The sequence below is a fragment of the Dreissena polymorpha genome, chromosome 5, assembly GCF_020536995.1.
Source record: "Dreissena polymorpha isolate Duluth1 chromosome 5, UMN_Dpol_1.0, whole genome shotgun sequence".
Classification (NCBI taxonomy): Eukaryota; Metazoa; Mollusca; class Bivalvia; order Myida; family Dreissenidae; genus Dreissena; species Dreissena polymorpha.
Genome location: NC_068359.1, coordinates 8,245,134 through 8,265,527, shown reverse-complemented (window position 1 = coordinate 8,265,527; position 20,394 = coordinate 8,245,134). Strand labels below are relative to the sequence as shown.

Genomic DNA, 20,394 nt, shown 5'->3' with positions numbered 1-20,394 from the left:
AGGAAAATTGTCAGATGAGTTGCCTCTTGGTCAGTCCGCCATCTTTCTTACGTTTACTCCGCCATTATTTTATTGCTTGAAGGGCATACAATGATGCCCCTGCGTGAATGTGTGGGAAATTACGTATCTGGCCCATTCGTAAATAATATTTGTCTTTTATTAAGGGATTCTTACATTAATTGCTACAAGTCATCGTGACATCAAGACCCTGGTTACAACAACCTTGAGGTTTGCTTAATGGTCAAGGTCACAAGGGACGGCTTGTGATTTGCCTCGGAAAATAGTGATTGACTCGTCCGTCTATCCATACGTGGTTAACCCAAAATAACGAGATTCGCAATACATACATTATGCTTCATTCAAAGAGCTGATACATGTTAAGATGTTGTATATGAACAAAATCAACACACAATAATCACCCATAGGCAATTTTGACATCAAAATGTCCATATTCTTTGTTTGCGAAAATTGCTATGGACAGCAGCCATTCGTTACTTCTAAGTTCATATCTTTGTTTGCAAAGTCACTCATTCATTTGAAACTCCTTTAGAACTACATAAGAATACATACGTATATTTCATACATATATTATTGAATAAATGTTAAGCAAACAGTCTCTTCTCAGTAAATTAAAAACGTACATCACTCATTTACATTGAATACATTTTAGGCCACCATGCATTTCAAATAACCTTGCATACATGTCTGTTTGCAAACATACAATACACAGTACATTGCATGCTTGTCTTGTTGCAATAAATCATTTCATGTACTGCATTATATACAATTTTAAAATGGATTTTCAAATGATGATTAGCAATTAAGTGAGGAAAACAACTGCAAAACGTACTTGTAAGAAAAAACAAATCGTCAAAAAAAAACAACAAGTCACAAATCGAAAGAGGATTGGGGAAATATGTGTGGGTTATCAGAACTACATGTAGCTTAATTGCACAGCTTTTCTACATGTTCTCATTTTTAGATTCTGTTTTCAGCATGATTTTACTTGATACTATTCTCTTCAAAACTTCTTGTTTAAAATCTGCATTAACTACCTGTTTAAACCACACCATCAAATTGTGTTAAAATATATTTTGTTTGATCGCTATATTCAATAATTGTGAATTATAAACCACGTTCTGTATCTTATTCAAATGCCCGAAACGAAAGATCACATGTTACAAGTTACACAAATCTCAGTGCAGACAGCCTTGGTTAAAATACAACACTAAATAAAACTTTCTGAAAACAGAGATCACGGTTTAAAGACTACATATATTTGGCATTCTTCGCCTTTCCGAGAAGCATAATGCCGCGTTGATGTACTTCGCAAAACATAGTAGTTGCGCTCTGGAAAAACCGGGCTTTAATGAATGTGCATAAAGTACTTTCTCAGATTGCAGTTCGCACAGGTAAATAAGTTACTAAACTTTCAGCCTAAATTGGATTTTCGTTTTGAACAGACCTCCTTTTAACGAAAAAAATCCGGACTGCACAGGCTTAAGTGGGACGACACTACGCTCCGTTTTCCTAATGCGTGGCGCATATATTGCATAGCTTTTTTCAGATTATAGAGCAGAGCTCTCCGTATGATCTTGTGATAATGGCACGTTATCAAAGTCTTCGTCGTGAATTAACGACCCGCGACTGGAAAAAGTGACAATCTTTCCTCGTCTGCTGATCGATGCAGCGCCCCCTTCAACCTCAGCTGTTTCCTCTCTATGTAACAACCCCACAGTCTCTGGATGCACTTGCACTGTTCTCATTTCGAAGTCGTACGGACTAACGTCGAACCACGTGTCGTCATCGTCGTCGTTATGGGCGTCCTTCAAGTTGAGTATGGACGGCTGGGCAGGCTTTCCGTCGGAATCCTCCTCCTCATCATCCTCTTCTTCAAACTGATCATTCCCGTCGTTCTCCGGTGCGTTTGGGTCGCGGTTAGAAATTTCGATCATCAGTTTTATGTCCTCCCTTGGCGGTATATTTTTCTGTAAACATAAATGGCAGTTTAATAAATTGTATTTTTGTTTAATTTGACACTCGAAATAATGGCGCACCAAAGGGATCGAAACTTTGACTTCTGCTGCAGCAAAAAAAAAATGCATCATACATGATATGAGTCGCTTTCTGAGAAAACTGGGCATAATGCATGTGCGTAAAATGTCGTCCCCGATTAGCCTGTGCAGTCCACACAGGCTAATCAGGGACGACACTTTCCGCATAAATTGCATTTTTGCTTAGAAGAGACTTCATTAAAACAAAAAATGTCATATAAGCGGAAAGTGTCGTGTCCCTGATTAGCCTGTGCGGACTTCACAGGCTAATCTGGGACGAAACTTGACGCACATGCATTATGCCCAGTTTTCTCAGAACGCGGCTAATATTAAAATAAACTCTTTTTGGGTTCGGGCGGGATGAATCTATGCGATAGATCTATACTGAAACATCAGCTTTGTGAAAGATAAAAACAGTACACTACCTATTTAGTGATGTATGTCAAAGCTATCAGTAAGTGGCTACAGTTTCAAAAGCTATTAGTATGCAAAGCGACTAACACATACTAGCCCTACAGCTAACGATTGAAATATTACAACATTGATCAGTTATTAACTACCATACCCTGATTTCCTCGTCCACGATTTCCTGACCAATCACTACAGCCTCATGCACGGTGGAGTACAGACTCGAGTAATCGATGGTCTTTGTGAAGTCAGCGGTGCGAAGCATTGTCCGGACATCCGCTGCAAAGATTAAAAAGATGGCGATCTATTCGATTTGTTTTTTTATATATTTGCGAAGAATGTTTATTTGTTTAAATTAAAATGTATAATAACAAGACAATAATCGAAAGTGATTTACATAAAAATGTTTATCATACAAACGTAAAGAATCTCTTATGAAAACACGACCGGGTTGAATTTCAACTGTTAGAACTTGACTATTCTTAAGAATCGTTATGGTTCACTTTACTCATAATATTGTCAATCCGTGAAAATTGATAATTTATAATAATTGTTTGATGTTTTAAAAAGAAATCAATTTTCCTTACAAAATAAATATATTTTTAGGAAACCAAAGTTATTTTATTAATTTATGCAATAAATACAATAATGATGTCTCTCAATCAAACTTTTAAGTAGTCTACATGTAGATGTAAAAATATATATGCCACGTTCTGGGAAAACAGGACTTAATGCATGTGCGTAAAGTACAGTCCACACAGGCTCTTTCGAGATCCGCTTTTATTGTTGTTGTTTAAATGAAGTCTTTCTTATCGAAAATTCCATCATAGGCGGATTGGAATGAGTAGTGTGAGATGACACTTGAAGCACATGTGAGATGACACTTGAAGCACATGTGAGATGACACTTGAAGCACATGTGAGATGACACTTGAAGCACATGTGAGATGACACTTGAAGACATGTGAGATGACACTTGAAGCACATGTGAGATGACACTTGAAGCACATGTGAGATGACACTTGAAGCACATGTGAGATGACACTTGAAGCACATGTGAGATGACACTTGAAGACATGTGAGATGACACTTGAAGCACATGTGAGATGACACTTGAAGCACATGTGAGATGACACTTGAAGCACATGTGAGATGACACTTGAAGCACATGTGAGATGACACTTGAAGCACATGTGAGATGACACTTGAAGACATGTGAGATGACACTTGAAGACATGTGAGATGACACTTGAAGCACATGTGAGATGACACTTGAAGCACATGCGAGATGACACTTGAAGACATGTGAGATGACACTTGAAGCACATGTGAGATGACACTTGAAGCACATGCGAGATGACACTTGAAGCACATGCATTAAGCCTCGTTTTCCCAGAGCGAGGCTCATTTTTTATCGCATAACTACCAGTATTAATATTATTTGAATGTAGTACAAGTAAGAAGGCTGATCTAGGAGATTAGTTTGTCTGAAGCCAATCCATGCATGTATTTGATGTGTTCGGGGCATGTTATATCTACGTATGTGAGTTCGCAATATTTACGTTTGGGTATTAGGGTCAGGTCATCCGCTCGTTACACGACCGTTTCTCTAACGTTTATAGTCAACAGACAAACTTACGTTTAGAACCGGCAATGAACGTCTTAATTCCGACTTCTTTGTACTGAGTGACAATCTAAAACGAAGAGAAGACCGTGAACAGTAAATATTTCATATAGAACAATCAAAAATAAATTCTAATGGGGCACAAAGTTCGCTACCATTGTGGCGATGATTGTGTACATTTATCTGCAGCAAATCGAAAACTGAAAAGTAGCGACGTAAGTAACGTAATAAATTACCAGAGAAAAAAGTATGTGCACAACTGAAATTTCTCAGGAAAATACTCCTTAGAATTCGAATTTTTGTAAGCTCTTTAAAAACAGAATAAAAAACAACAGATTATGGGAAACAAATCGTTGCTTAAACAATGTAAACAGGACATCATTTAAAATAAACAAATGCCGGCGTCATAAATCGTTATAGTCTCACAACTTACACTGGACAGTGTTTTCACGCCGACACTATCTATGTAGTTGACGACGGACAGGTCTATAATGATAACTTTGATCGGTGGTTGCCAGGCTGCGGCGAAACGTTCCATGATCAACCGGTTTTCGGCGGCCCTTTTCAGCTGTTGTTCGTAGGGATCCACGGGTGCCTCAGTGACCACCTCGATGTGGTAGTGACGCTGTGGACTCTGTGCCTGTTAATATGTATAGTTCAATAAGGAGCCGCTGTGTTCAATTGTCAAGGCCTATCTGGTCACCTGGCGGAGGGATTGGGGTTCAACCGGGTACTCCGGTATCCCCCGCAGAACAAGACAACACCAAAAGTGAATATCTTTTATTAAAAAGCAAATAGCTAGAATGTGCAGATTTAAACTAATTCAATTAATTAAAACCTTATACAGAGTCTGTGAAGTTAACCCATGTATGCCTAGTGGACTCTCCCATCCTTCATCCTTCTAAATTGGATCAATTTATTTCCAAAATTAGGGATGTCTCGTATATTTATTTCTATATTTAGAATATTTCGTACAGAAATTCCTTTAAGCAAACAGCGCAGACCCTGATGAGACGCCGCATGCTGCGGCGTCTCATCTTGGTCTACGCTGTTTGCCAAGGCCTTTTTTTCTAGACGCTAGGCATAAATGGGTTAAGAATGCGCACTTTGACACACGGGTCGTCACATTGTGTAGGCTCAATCACGCAAAAACCTCATACAGATCTAAATACGCGCACTTCATTGCTTTTTCTTAAGCTGCCTCATTTCAACGTCGTTCAAAATCGTACACAGTTTCAACTATAACTTCAATTGGCACATCAAAAAGGTCAATATCGTTTGTTACTACGGATAACTTTTTTTTCCATAATCATTGAACATATGTTGAAACTGTCATCCACGAATGTAAAGTTAAAAGAAATTATGTCATCAACTAAAAAAGTAATGCGAAAAAAGTTTTTAATAAAGTATAATAACAACAAGCGACGACATCAAAGGAAAAAAGTAAGTGGAAGATACGCCATCACGTACCGCCTTCCTTTTTTTCTCGAGTTCCATCTCTTCGAGCTCGCGCTTCCGGCGCTGCAGCGTCTCGTGCATCGCCTTCCGCTTCCGCTTGAGCAACTTGCGAGGCAGCAGGCCGGTCTTCTTGTAGAGGCGATCCCGGAAGTGCTCAGCGTTGGCGAAGTAGATGGAGGTCTCGAAGCGGAAGATCTTCATGCCCGGAACCTCGGTGACCTGTTATAAGTATTGATCGATGTCAGGTTATCGCAATTCTGTAAATACGATTTTCACATGGGCTACCCGGGTTTAATTCCCATTCCCTTCGCACGTGAGTTTGGTAGGTGGTCACCGTACCGGACAGCTGGAGTTATCTCCGGATATTCACGCCACGCCCCCCCCCCCCCCACTGCCTCTCCCGCATGCACGCACTCACACATCACTCGACCACACGTTATATTCAATTAAAAACTATTAACTTCAATAATTCGATATTCGTGCCATCATAATGTGAGTCTACTTAATTCGGTAGAAGCGATGTGACACTTCTCAGTTTATTCGCATAATTAAGATCCAGGCATGGACGGATCTCATTCACTTCAAAGCACAGTCACGAATTTAACATTAAGAGAAATTTAACTTTAGCAAAGTTTTTTAACTAGAAACTAAAACTGAATATTGTCACAGTAATGACTAACATACATCACCAAACCCAACCCCTGTTAAGGTGCCGCAAGTCGTATTAAATAACACGTTGTAGAAAAAAAGGCAAAGCAAAGCAATTTCAACTTGAGATAATACGCATTGCACATGTACACCTTCATATTATAGGGGAAAACGCACACAAGCTTGAATATTGTACGTACAAGAGTGTGGGAGATATTCGTTGGCAGAGATATATAGACGGAAAGAAGCCCGTGGATGATCCAACATGCCCCAGTTTTAAGAAATGAAACAGCGTATTGATTCCGTGAATGAGACGAGAGTTAAAATTCGTATGTCTTCCGCTCAGCTTGAAACATGTTATTTCAGTTCAATCGATTCAGAGAAAATGGTTGTGCAATGAAAACTGACGGAGGAAAAAAGTCTTTTTATGCAGTTAGTTTTTTTTCTAGTGCACAAAATTCCGCTTGGTAAAGCCGGTAGACTTGTATGACCGCTTGGTAAAGCCGGTAGACTTGTATGACCGCTTGGTAAAGCCGGTAGACTTGTATGACCGCTTGGTAAAGCCGGTAGACTTGTATGAACGGATTGAACCCATTAATGCCTAGCGTCTAGAAAAAAAGCCTTGGCAAACAGCGTAGACCCTGATGAGACGCCGCGTCTCATCAGGGTCTGCGCTGTTTGCTTAAAGGAATTTCTGTGAGAAATATTCTAAATATTGAAATAAATATACCATACATCCCTAATTTTGGAAATAAATTGATCCAATTTAGAAGGATGGGAGAGTCCACTTGGCATAAATGGGTTAATCGGTTACATTTGGACGCGAGACAAAAAGAAGCTGTTAAATCGGAGTGCATTACACAGACAGAATTATTTTACAAAGACAAGCCATAACGAACATGTAGACAAAAAAAATTTAACAACAGAACCACGTACCTGTTTTGTGACCCGTAAGTCGTTGTACATGCCTGTTTCCGGAAGTTGACCCATTTCACTCATCTCGGGCCTAAAAGTAAACGAGACGACATGCATGTTGGGAAAGATATACCTGTAATAATTTTAAATCAGCATTTTGCTATAGAAAGTGGAATGTCAGGAATTACTATGATGATATTAAGCCTTCTATTTCTGTGACGGCAAAATAGGCTGATACAATGTGACCGTCAGCATATATACTTATGTTTGAGTCACATTCAATTGGACATTTTAAGGCTTATGGATTCTGAATAAGTCACTTCTGTACACTTCACTCTTCCTATGGATGCTGTAAAATATAAGGGTGTGTTTCTGCGTGTTCGTAAAGTTTCATCCCAGATAAGCAAACGCACTTCTTTCAAACGCAAAATTCGATTAATGTTGCGGACTGCACGGGCTATTTTGGGACGACACTTTGCGCAGATTAATTAAACCCTGTTTTCCCATAACGTGGCTCATATACTGAGACAATTATCACACTTACTTCTGTGAGTGGCGCAGGACGAAATAGAGCGAGAAGACGATTCCTATACTTACTTCTGTGAGTGGCGCAGGACGAAATAGAGTGAGAAGACGATTTCTATACTTACTTCTGTGAGTGACGCAAGACGAAATAGAGTGAGAAGACGATTTCTATACTTACTTCTGTAAGTGGCACAAGACGAAATAGAGCGAGAAGACGATTCATATACTTACTTCTTTGAGTGGCGCAGGACGAAATAGAGCGAGAAGACGATTCATATACTTACTTCTGTGAGTGGCGTATGACGAAATAGACAGAGAAGACGATTTCTATACTTACTTCTGTGAGTGGCGCAAGACGAAATAGAGTGAGAAGACGTTTTTTATACTTACTTCTGTGAGTGACGCAAGACGAAATAGAGTGAGAAGACGATTTCTATACTTACTTCTGTGAGTGGCGCAAGACGAAATAGAGCGAGAAGACGATTCATATACTTACTTCTGTGAGTGGCGTATGACGAAATAGAGAGAGAAGACGATTTCTATACTTTCTTCTGTGAGTGGCGCAAGACGAAATAGAGCGAGAAGACGATTCATATACTTACTTCTGTGAGTAGCGCAGGACGAAATAGAGCGAGAAGACGATTCCTATACTTACTTCTGTGAGTGGCGTATGACGAAATAGAGAGAGAAGACGATTCATATACTTACTTCTGCGAGTGGCGCAGGACGAAATAAAACGAGAAGACGATTCCTATACTTACTTCTGTGAGTGGCGTATGACGAATTAGAGAGAGAAGATGATTCCTATACTTACTTCTGTGAGTGGCGCAGGACGAAATAGAGCGAGAAGACGATTCCTATGAGAAGACCCAGGGCCACGTCGAACACCACAACCGCTATGAACGTCACCAGCCAGACGGACTGGAAATGCATGAGGTTACCGTGGTTACAATTAATATCTAAAAACTATATATTATTATTGGTGGTTTATTAGCTAATAAATCGCCTCAACGCTATGAACATTACAATACCTACTAAAAATGAGTTCAATGATTATGTAAGTAAGCACTTTTATTCGATGGATGCTTGTTTATAGGCTCCTTAACGATTTCGTAATATGGAACGTATATATTATATAGCCCGGATCACGTCTAATTCATTAACATCTCTTTTAAAATCTTGAGGCATTACAAAGTATCATGGTAATAACGCAACTTAAATATTAAATAGATGATGATGATGATGATGATAATGACGACGACGACGCCGACGACGATGATGATGATGATGGTGATGATGATGGTGATGATGATGATGATGATGATGATGATGATGATGATGATGATGATGATGATGATGATGATGATGATGATGATGATGGCGATGATGATGATGATAATGATGATTATGTTGATGATGTGATAATGGTCATAACAGTGATGAAGTACCCACTTCTATGCTATTATAGCTTACACCAATTGCTATTGTATATAATTGAAAGTCATTTTTATTTTAGTTTCTGGAGTGTGAATTATGTATAAAAGAGTTTTATTATTTAGAACAACACTCTCATTTCAATAAAAATAAGAAAAAGTTACAAAGTAGAAAATCCTATTTTGGTAGGGGTTTACTTCCAAATATAGTCGCTACCGTTAAATTATGGGGCGGTAAAAAATGCGAAGAGTTTGTCTCTTTACCTCTTTATCGTCTGCGTTCATGACATCATCGGTACTCCTGTATCAGGATTTGACGTCATTATTAACATTTAACACTTACATTTATTGTCATTCATAAGTCGTCCGTATCGCTCATATTTTTGCATTTGTATTTGTACACCAAGTAAAAATTAATGTGTAATTAGATTTTATTATATTCATTTTATTATTTAATCAACAAACATCAGAGTTTCACATGATTTAACACACGTTAACCAAAATCTACTGGTCTTTTTGCAATTAAATGCATAATAAAAAATAATTCGTTCAGCTTACTTAATTTTACAAAGTACACGAAAAAAACTTAATCGCTATTGCATTTCCTTTTCAATATTCGTATCCAAATGAGAACTAATTAGTTGGAAGTAACCTACCGGTAAGCGTATGGACAGGGTGTTCTCTTTGCAAATGACAATGTCAAATCCCCAGGGACCGACTTCTACGCTTGACTTTTATGTAAACGCTTAATTATTCATGATCACCAAAACGCTTGACTGCATTCCGGGTAGAGAAGGGACGCTGATTGCGGTGGTTCGTATTTCAATTCCGGTGTTTTCAATTTTACGCGAATTTTCAATTCACCGAGTATACGGAGTATTCAGTCATAATAAATATTGAATATGTTTAATATTGATTTTTAAACCTGACTTAAAAAGTGCGTAAACATTAACGTTTCTTTAGTACGCGCTATTAATAATTAAAAATGCAGTTCTAAAAGAAAGCATTAACAAGAAAGCGTATTGAATTTTGACGCTCAATTTTATTGTTTAAATCATTTCGAATGCAAAAATCTGTTCGCCTTAACAACGCTTAACAACTATGAAAGTTTTTACAATCTGAACTCATGGAATAAATAACAGTAAGAATACATATTTCAGCGATTTGTGTCCGAAAAAGTTTACTCTGCATCGACTATAATATTTTCTGAAATATAACAACAAACCGGGTCTGTCAAAATATGAATGGGCATTTTTCAAAATGAACAAAAAATACCGCAGGTTACAAAAAGTCCTTTGGTTGTTTATAAAGTAACCGCGGCAAGATATAAAAGGTAAAACTACAGAGGTTGCTAAGCATATAGGTTGGGTGAACTTAAAGATGGGGAGCGAGGTATACAAAAGAGAAAACTGGGCATAATGCATGTGCGTAAAGTGTCGTCTCAGATTAGCCTGTGCAGTCCGCACATGCTAATCAGGGCCGACACTTTCCGCCTAAATTTTGGATTTTTGCTAAGAAGAGACTTTATTTAAACGAAAAATGTCATAAAAGCGGAAAGTGTCGTCCCTGATTAGACTGTGCGGACTGCACAGGCTAATCTGAGACGACACTTTACGCACATCCAATATGCCCAGTTTTCTCAGAACACGACTCAAAATGTTACCATGTCTCGCTTTGAGATTTTCCAGAGCCTCTTGAGTTCCGAAAACTGCTGAAACATCCCTTTCAACGACACAATAACGATGCTCGCAAGGATACACTGCAAGAAAAAAGTACAAAACACATGAGCGTGTGTGTAATCAAAGCGCTAAAAGCATCTTAGGTCTTCGATCAGGAGTCAATTCCAACAAGAAGAGATTGTGTTTTGTCCATAATCAAAGCGCCGATAGCATCAAATAACTAATGTGAATCTATTGGGACGTTTATGAGGTCTATAAGCGTCGATAAACTGATTTGCGGAATTACATCGTCGTTATCTATTATGCATCATCCTAGTGCCGAGAGCGGATATAGAATGTAGGGCTGTTGATTGATTTTAACATATTTCGAATCAAATAAATGTATGCAATATAAGTGTTCACTCTACTTGTTTTGATACTGTTTACCTGGCCAGAATGACGACGAAATGCTATCGACTATTGCTGCTCCTAGCCTTCGGAATTAAGTCGTCAATCGATATAAGTATGTAGTTGTTCTACTTAAGATTTTCGCATTCCACCCATCAAACAATTCAATCTCGCATAGATTATAGATATGCGTATTACCTCCGGAAGGGCTTCGAAACAAGGGACCAACGTACAATAAGACGACCAGGACCACAGCCGAGGACACCAACCCGACCACCTGGCAATGGAAATACATGGAAATTTCTGGACATACATGGAAATACGTGGACATACGTGGAAATACATGGACATACATGGAAATTATGCCGATCAAAAGACGTTCATGAGTAGCACCGAGCAGTTTTCGGTATAGCAAATTATTTAAATAGATCAGTTAATTAAAGTAAATACAATTTACCAGTTGATCCGAACACATTCTTACGAAAAACTTTATCAACGAATAGAATATTTCATTTTTATTTCAACGTTGAAAAAAAGTATATTAAATCCGCAAAAAGATATGTTTTAGTTCATTATCAAGAAGATAAAGGAAATACACGTATACAAGATCACTGCATGTACGGTACTCAAAAACACCCGTTCAAACGGTTATTTAACCCATTTATGCCTAGCGTCTAGAAAAAAGGCATTGGCAAACAGCGTAGATCCAGATGAGACGCCGCACGATTCGGCGTCTCATCAGGGTCTGCGCTGTTTGCTTTAATGAATTTCAGTAAGAAAAATTCTAAATATACAAATAAATATACTAGGCATCCCTAATTTTGGCAATAAATTGATCCAATTTAGAAGGATGGGAGAGTCCACTAGGCATAAATGGGTTAAACGTGACGTGTCAGCTTTGATAGTTATAACAATAAGCAGCATTGATACTATTACAATACAATTAAACAGAGCATGCTTATATGTTTAAATCAGGATATTGCAACTTAAAAATTGACATTCAATCGTAAAGCGGACGTTTTATAGCCAAAAATAAATATTTTCCAAATGTTAGAAAATGCATGAACGCAATAAGAATCAACATAAGAAAACAAAAACAAAATCGCGTTAACAAGTTTGTTAAATAAGATACTGTTTGCTTCATTTGTAAATACAAACATAAACATTGTGAGGACGAAATTAAAGCTAGATTACAGAGCGTAAACATACTTTTTGGTTATTTATGGGCATTTTAATTTTTTACAAATGGCACTTTGTACCCATTAATAAATATTATATCTAAGCGTATCAAACTAAAATGCCAATTTGCTCACAATAATTATAATCAAGGATTTTCACATTTGAAATTTGGAAACATTTTTCTGTAAATCTTAGATGACTCGACGGGCACATAGGAACGCATGCACATTCTAACAACATCTCTGATTGGTCAAATGATGCCGAAGAAATCTTTACCGATCTTCGCTCTCCCATTAGAGCAAATTGGCATCTAGCAGATAGATCATCAGTCAAAGCAACAGAACAAAACATTCGGTTCAAAATGCATAAAAAATAAACTTGTGCATGTTTATGTCAGTTTATGGTCATGCTTTTATCTGACAATTCAAAGTCGAGTTCACTTTTTATTGTTATGATTATTTCATTTTATTTTTAAATTAAATTTCTGTTTAAATGTTGCATTTTGTATGTGCTATTTTGACGCACTTTCTTCAATAGATTGTATAGACACTTTTTTCATTCTATTGACCAAACAGAGATATCGCTTAGTGCATACGAACCTGGGTTTTCCCGCCGAGTGATTCTAGAACCAATGTATTCGAAATAGACCCAGTGCAGATCAAAGCATTAAAGAACGAGCCCATGAGGTTGCAAGCACCGAGTGCGAACATTTCCTGCAACATAAACACATTTCAAAAAGTTATCTAACTTGTTGTGGAGCCGATGTTTTCAAGGCGTGTGTCCCGTGACGTGGGTCTTCACATATCACGTGGATAACACACATTGATTTGTTCATTTGAGATTGTCGTTTTCATGTGAATTTACATTCAAACTAAGTGGTATAACACTTTAGTATACATAGCTTTAGAAAGTAAACGTTTGCATTTATTCTTCTAGTTCAAAATATACTTTTTCAAGTGAGTTTTAACCCCAAAATTTTGCAGTTTATTCAGAATGTTCACATTCTCAATGTATACACGACGAAGTTTGATAGGCTAAGTTTGAATGTACAAACACATGATCGACGCCTCAAATTGGCGTGGACATTTAATCGGTCCAGGGAATAAAGGGGGAGGAGTGGATTCGGGAGGGGGCTACCTGAGTCTTCCCGCCGGCCGTTTCCTGTACAAGACTCCTGGAAAGCGAGGCTGCAGAAACGTAGGAGGAGAAAAACGAGCTCACAAAGTTGGACACGCCATTAGCAATCAGCTCCTGAAAGTCAAATACTGCTTCACAACTCCGGAGCACCATACGCACCGTTGTCGCACCGTGCGGAAGTGTCAATGCAAAGTGACGTCAAGTCTGTATATTTGGATTTAACGTGGATGTTATGGGTAGATTGCGGATATTAGTATTATGAAATTAATATACATGTATCATGTTATAACATCAACACAGTTTATGGCTTCCTTATTGGGATGCCCAAAATGAATTGAAACGATGTTACAGCGAATGATATTGCTGTACACAAACAATTGAGAAAAATATTAAAATGTCCAAAACAAATTGAAAACGAGGCTTTTATACGAACCTGGTTGGCATTGACCCTATAACCATGACGATCAGCCAGAATCTTTGCCATTGAGTAGGATATTGCGAACGCGATGAAACCTATGGTGATACCGTCTGCGAGTACTTCCGGTATGTAGCGGAAGTAAGTAACTTCCGGCATTGGAAGCCTAAAAGTTGTCGAAAGAAAACTTTAATATGTGACGCTTAAGATTCTGATGAGATTTTTAGACTCTAAATCCGTAAAAAAAACAGCAGTCAGTGTACGTATGTTGGCCACACATACCTGCATATTCAGTCATGAGGAAGGAATAGAATAAAACAATTATTGGTTTCATTTTCTTTAATAAAAATAATTGAACGGTCCAATCTGTTTAATAAACATTGAAGCCCTACAGAACCAGTTATTAATTTCCGTTGTTTACATATTTATTTATATATATATGTATTTATTAAAAATATCTTTGTTTTCGATGCTGACTTTTCTGACGGGTTAATACAAACACTTGTAATATTATTATGATTGTCCGCCAGGTGATTGTAGAAGTTTAGCATATCTACGAATGAATTATTTTTCGTGGTCTCTTACCCGGATGGTATCTTTCCGACAACCGAGACATCAAAGTCCCTGCCTAGTTTTGTGTAGTAGGACACTATAGTGCTGATCATAATCTGAAAATAGTCCGGTAAATGTTAACATGCGTTAAAAAGTGTTTGCATTCACTAACCTGTTCGACCTTTTTGTGCCGAAGCTTTAAATATGTTTGGTTTTAAATGCGAATTTTGCTTTATTACGAAACATAAGGTATTTTCCACTTAAATACGGATGTTTAATAGTAGAACCTTGCAAACATTTATTTAACATTTTGTCTTAAATAAATTGTAGTAATTGTTTAGTTTGTTAAGCGAACATGACCATAATTAAGCAAAAATACATGAAAACTTTATGAGGCATACCAAAACAACGTCTAGAGTCAGGACAAAAAGTTAGAGTAGGTCGGTGTAGTGGAAACAAGCAACTATTTTAGGCCTTACTAGAATGGTTTCAAGCCATCATCGTCTTATCAGTACTTACCACAACCAGCTCGATGGGCACGGGCATGATGAGGTGTGGCTGGCAATCCTTGTTGCTGTTCACACCCTCCTTGATTAGAACCAGCACGAGGATGCACGTCACTGACGCCGTGAACGTCACCATATTCGTGTGACGTAAATTCACGAAGACGTCCGCGTAAAACTGAGGTAAAAGAAAAGCATAACTAGAGCTTTGTCATAAACATGAATTATATAAGGCAATGTTTTGTCAGCTATTTACAAAAGCAAATAACTCAATAATGTGCCAATGACCGTGATTGAAAAGTGTCTACATTCATAGCGATGACATGTTTATTTCAATGTAATGGCATCAGGAATGTGGAGGTAGTTGGCTTCAGAATCTTATAACATAATAACTCGACGGATAAAACACCGACATAGTAACTAAAATAAACCCCCTATCGAAAACTTCGTTTGTGGTGGTATACATTTATCAGGGAATGTGAGATATTGTACAGATTTCGAATTTTACTCAACTAACTCATGTTGCCACTTTTGCGATCAAGTAGGTCTACTAGAAAATTTATTATAATTAAAACAATGTTGATGATTCTAGAATATTTCTTACTTTTGGTAGGCTTTCAACCTTACCGGTAATTCAAAAAGGTTCAGAGGTTTTTATGTTTTCACGAGTGACGCAGCGATTTGATTGCTAAGACTTGAACTGGAGAATTTCGCCCATACGCCCTAATAAATCGTAATGACGTCAAATTACTGACATCACCGTGAAGTATTAATTATTATTTTTCACAATATGGAATAGTGAATAACCAGCTTAAAATATTTAATATGCCCCTTTAAACCATATTAAAACATACAATTAAACTGCATTACTGCTTTCGTATGATCTATAAAAGACGTAAACAAATGTGAATCTTCAAATGAAAAAACAACAACTATGATTGCTGCTTAAACGAAAAATGGAATCCTTATAACATGGATAAACATTAATTTATTACAATGTATGTTATTTTTTGTATAAAAACACAAAATAGGTCATTCTAATGACACACAACTGAAAATAAATAATGTAAACATTAAAACAGCGGATAAAATGGATTATTAGTTTCATTTCATGTGACGTACAGTGTTTAAGTATAAACGTGGTTAAATGTATATGCGGAAAGTGTCGTCCGCACAGGCTTGTCCGGGACAGGGAAAGTTTCGTCCGCACAGGCTTTTCCGGGACGATATTTTACGCTCATGCATTAACCATCGTTATATCAGAGCGCGGAGATGGAATTCAAAGAGAACTTATTAGGTCGGCGCCTTTATAAGGTCGGTTAGTTTTGTAGACATAAAAACATATTATGTATTGTGGCTCTATACCGACTTTTGGTTACAGTTTAGTGACTTTAACTGCCGATTTATCACAATTAAGGTTAGACGGACAAAACGTCCGTATTGCAGTCGTACTGATAATACATCAATATCTCAACTTTCCATTCATGAAATACTGTACAATTATTTATATTTCTCGGCATTAAATTTCGTTGTTGATTTTTTTGAAACGTACATTCGTGGATTTATGATTTTGGATAAAAATAGAGAACTTTGCGTCGGTCATTTTGTGTTTATTTTTAATTCGTGGATCGGTCTGAGCACGAAATCCACGAACATTAAAGTCCCACGAATAAAAAGGATTTTACAGCATTCACCTTTATCGGATGAATCTTTTACTGAATATGTGTTGGAGCACAGTCAGTTCATCTATACAAACTTACATGTTAAAACTCGTGGAATTGTATTGTTCTAATTAATCAGAACCTTCATGTATTAAAGCAAACAAAAGTTGTCACTTGTGACGCACCTTATTTAAAATAAAACTCTCTAAATAATGGGATAAAACACGTATGCGTTTACGTCCCCCCCCCCCCCCCCCCCCAATATTTTGGTATAAACAATAAGACATAATTCGGATATTCATTGGGGACATTTCAAACTTTTAGAAAAGAATAAAACAATTGAAGCTTTTTCTTAAAAAACTAGACTTAATCCGTGTGGAGATGAATACATCTTTGTAGATAATGATGAAAAAGAAGTAGAGAAAAGGGTGTTGATAAAATGATCTAGCATGATTGTGGCCATACAATTTGGCGCAATACCCTCATCAGAAGGTGTTTGGAGGAAAAGGATGCGTTGTCTTCCCAGATTTACTTGTGCAGTCTGAATTGTCTTATCTGCGGTAATACTTTATGCACATGCATTAAGACCAGTTTTCGTATAACAATGGTCAATTTTTAATTTCGTTGTCAACATATACACGAAATAAAATCCGAATGCACCAATCGTTGTCAACATATAAACGAAATAAAATCAGAATGAACTAATCGTTGTCAACATATATGCATATACACATGTAAAAGATGTAATATTTTTACTCACATAAATCAATGCCAATGGTCCGTAATATTTCTTTATGTGCAGCCCAAACACGTGTTCGATCTGACTGGAGAACACGTGTATAGATGCGCCCGTCGTGAAGCCGCTGATGAACGGGTCGGACATGAATGAGGCCATGAAACCCAGCCGCGTCACGCCCATCAGTAGCTGTGAGTATGAATACATGTACATCTTTGTTGATAATGATGAAAAAGAAGTAGAGAAAAGGGGCGAGGATAAAATAATATAGCATGATTGTTGCAAAACAATAGGCGCGTAAGTTCGTCCCCCCCTCCCCATCAGAAGGCGTTTAGAGGAAAAAGAATGCGTTGAGTGTAGAAGAAGATAACGAAAGGAGCAGACATGACTGTGTTAGGAAAAATCCATTAAGAAATGTGCCAGGGTTTTTAAGTCTTCGGAGGTTTCTTATTCATTTCTGTTAACATATAAGTACTAAGAACTTAAACATGTATAAGATGTTAACAGCATTTACATTAACAGAAACATAACGCAGTGTATATCATTCAGGAAATTCAAAGTGTTACTAAAGTACAGCTTAAGTTAAGATTGCGTGTGCGACATTGTGAAATGCGGAGCCTTCTCTGACCTGAACTACTCCGACGACAAAGGTCAAGGACAAAGCGAAGCCCAGTTTAATGGGATTTGCGTAACCGTCCGTCTGTACGAGCGGCTCAATCTGTGGAATGGGCATCAATGTGGTCGCGTTGCTTAGCAGCCCGGTTGCTAGGGAGGTGAAGTTCGAGGTCCCATCCGCGTTCAGAATTTTGTGTCCGACGTGCGAGTTGTAGCCCTTGGTGACCACTTGACCTACCATAAGGCTGATAACCGCAAATGTGCCTGAAAACATATTTTTTTGCATTAACAGAAGTTACATAGCATTGCTAAATTATATTTGTATCGTTGTAATGCATTTCATTGCATTTTGCTATATTACATGGTTATTGTACTGAATTCTGAATTTCTTAAAAATCATTTGTATTGCATGGATTGATAGTATATTTAAATAGTGTTGTGAAAGATGCATGGCATGATATAATGATACATTGCACCGTAAAATACATGTATTGTTTGTCAATCGGTTCGTGAACATAAAATTGCGTGATGTAACACTTCACTGTACTGCATCGAATACAGTTCTTCTGTTGGGATAAGATCGCCTGTTCAATGATTCAAACTATATACCGATAGATTGGCCGATACAACTAATGTGCTATCAGATTTCTTTATGACATTAATTCCATTTAAGAAAAAAGTAATATATTGTAGGGAAATGTACATATAACATGGAATGGAGTGAGTACCAGTTAGGTTTTAATTTCATGTGCAACGGAGGTGTGCCTTACCCACTGAAATGTGTCTAGAAGAACCGAAGAAGAAGTAGAGAAATACGGGAAAGAACGACGTGTAGAGGCCATAGATAGGCGGAAGCTGAGCTAGAAACCCGTAGGCCATGCCTGCAATAAACCACGTCATAGTGACGTCAAAACAACAACAACAACAACACAACATAAATTAGCCGACCTTCTCAAGGCGGTTACCTTCCTATCGGTAAACAATACAAACACAAGCATCAGTTTGGTTACTCCATTTATGTAACAATTTAAAAAAGTTGCCTAACAGTCAGTATGTTTCTACACATCCAAAATGGTGCTTCACATCCAATATGTATCTCAAACCGTATGGAATATGAAAGATTCTAAATACTGAAATATTCTATCAAAATAATATTGCTGACATTGACTCATCAAAGGAGTCGGCGCTTAGTACCTATATGTCTTCCAAAATTGCATCACAACTTAACGTTGTATTCCGATTTTGATAAGATGGGACCATGCATGCAATACTTACCTTGTGGGATGTGCATGATCCCAACTGTCAGGCCGGCAACGACATCTTGAAGCAGGTTACGCTTTATGCTGTACCGGCGCATGATGCGAATAAAGGGAAACAACTCGTGCATAAATGTGCTGCCACACTCGCGGGAACATTTGTTGTTGGGGCAACATTTTCTATAAAGAAACCGTGAATTTTTAATTAAATAATTTGTAATCAAGGAATACCACTATCATGGCTTTAATAATACCCACCCATTTAAACAAAAATATATGAGTCGCGTTCTGAGAAAACTTGGCATAATGCTTGTGCGTAAAGTCCGCACAGGCTTATCAGAGACGACACTTTCCGCTTTTATGATATTTTTCGTTTTAATGAAGTATCTTCTTAGCAAAAATCCAATTAGGCGGAAAGAGTCGTCGCTGATAAGCCTGTGCGGACTGCACAGGCTAATCTGGCACGACACTTTACGCACATGCATTATGCCCAGTTTTCTCAGAACTCGACTTATATATGTGCAGAAACCAAACATTGACATTTTAACTGAAAGTACTGATCTATAAGTCGAGAAGACTGCCAAATCAGAAAACTCAACTACCAAGAAGCAGGATCAACAGGGTTTTCAGGTGTTTACACACGGGCTGGACAGAATTGTAAACACACCTTAAAGAATTTTATTTTTGCAAATATCTCAAGTTATTGAAATACATTTGCAAAAATCTTTGGTGCATACACGACAGTTTAAATAATGCACACATAAAAACAGTCTGAAGTTCAGCACTGCAGTCCACATGATAAAAATTTCGCGAATTTTTTCACAATGCTTCACGTAAAAATGGAAACGTATACCGCGATCTAATGGAGGAAATTCTATTACAACAAAATCGTGGCAATATTCGCTTTTCAATTGAGTATAGAATTAAAGCAACTTTGTAAGTCTAGTTTAAAGATATCAAATATATTTTAATGCTTAATATTCATTTAAGTCGTTTTGCGGCTATCAAAAATAAAACAACACTTACTTCGTTTCATGCAGCAAAGTCTTCGTGTGTTCCTTCAGGTGCAAGGTGCTTTCGATCCCCTCCCGTAGTTTCTGTTGAGAGGCGTTCAACATGGCCACTCGGTAGCGCCGCTTTTTTGTCTTCGAGAGAAGCTGTTCTCGCAATTCCCTGTTGATTTGAGACATTTCACGTACTTTATATCAGC

The 20,394-nt window shown here is 37.7% G+C and overlaps 1 protein-coding gene across 1 annotated transcript; it reads right to left on the bottom strand.

Moving 5' to 3' along the window:
* Window positions 1–686: 686 nt before the first annotated feature.
* Window positions 687–20,374, bottom strand: LOC127881384 (solute carrier family 26 member 6-like). Its single transcript, XM_052429168.1, has 18 exons — window positions 20,211–20,374; window positions 19,204–19,364; window positions 18,699–18,809; window positions 18,020–18,192; window positions 17,338–17,502; window positions 14,933–15,094; window positions 14,447–14,529; window positions 13,880–14,027; window positions 13,447–13,560; window positions 11,276–11,407; window positions 10,728–10,823; window positions 8,446–8,552; window positions 7,128–7,197; window positions 5,556–5,762; window positions 4,519–4,725; window positions 4,101–4,155; window positions 2,620–2,741; window positions 687–1,988 (listed from the first exon to the last, which is right to left on the bottom strand). Exons 1-18 carry the CDS (start codon window positions 20,372–20,374, stop codon window positions 1,569–1,571), a joined length of 2,697 nt encoding a protein of 898 aa, XP_052285128.1. The 3' UTR covers window positions 687–1,568.
* Between the last annotated feature and the right edge of the window lie 20 nt (window positions 20,375–20,394).

Excerpts from the sequence above, each read along its gene's own strand:
- LOC127881384 (XM_052429168.1), bottom strand. The coding sequence starts at position 20,374 with ATGTCTCAAATCAACAGGGAATTGCGAGAACAGCTTCTCTCGAAGACA. Across the intron at positions 18,810-19,203 it reads GATCATGCACATCCCACAAG|GCATGGCCTACGGGTTTCTA; the intron begins GTAAGTATTGCA and ends GGTTTATTGCAG. Across the intron at positions 2,742-4,100 it reads GTTCATTGCCGGTTCTAAAC|CGGATGTCCGGACAATGCTT; the intron begins GTAAGTTTGTCT and ends TAATCTTTGCAG.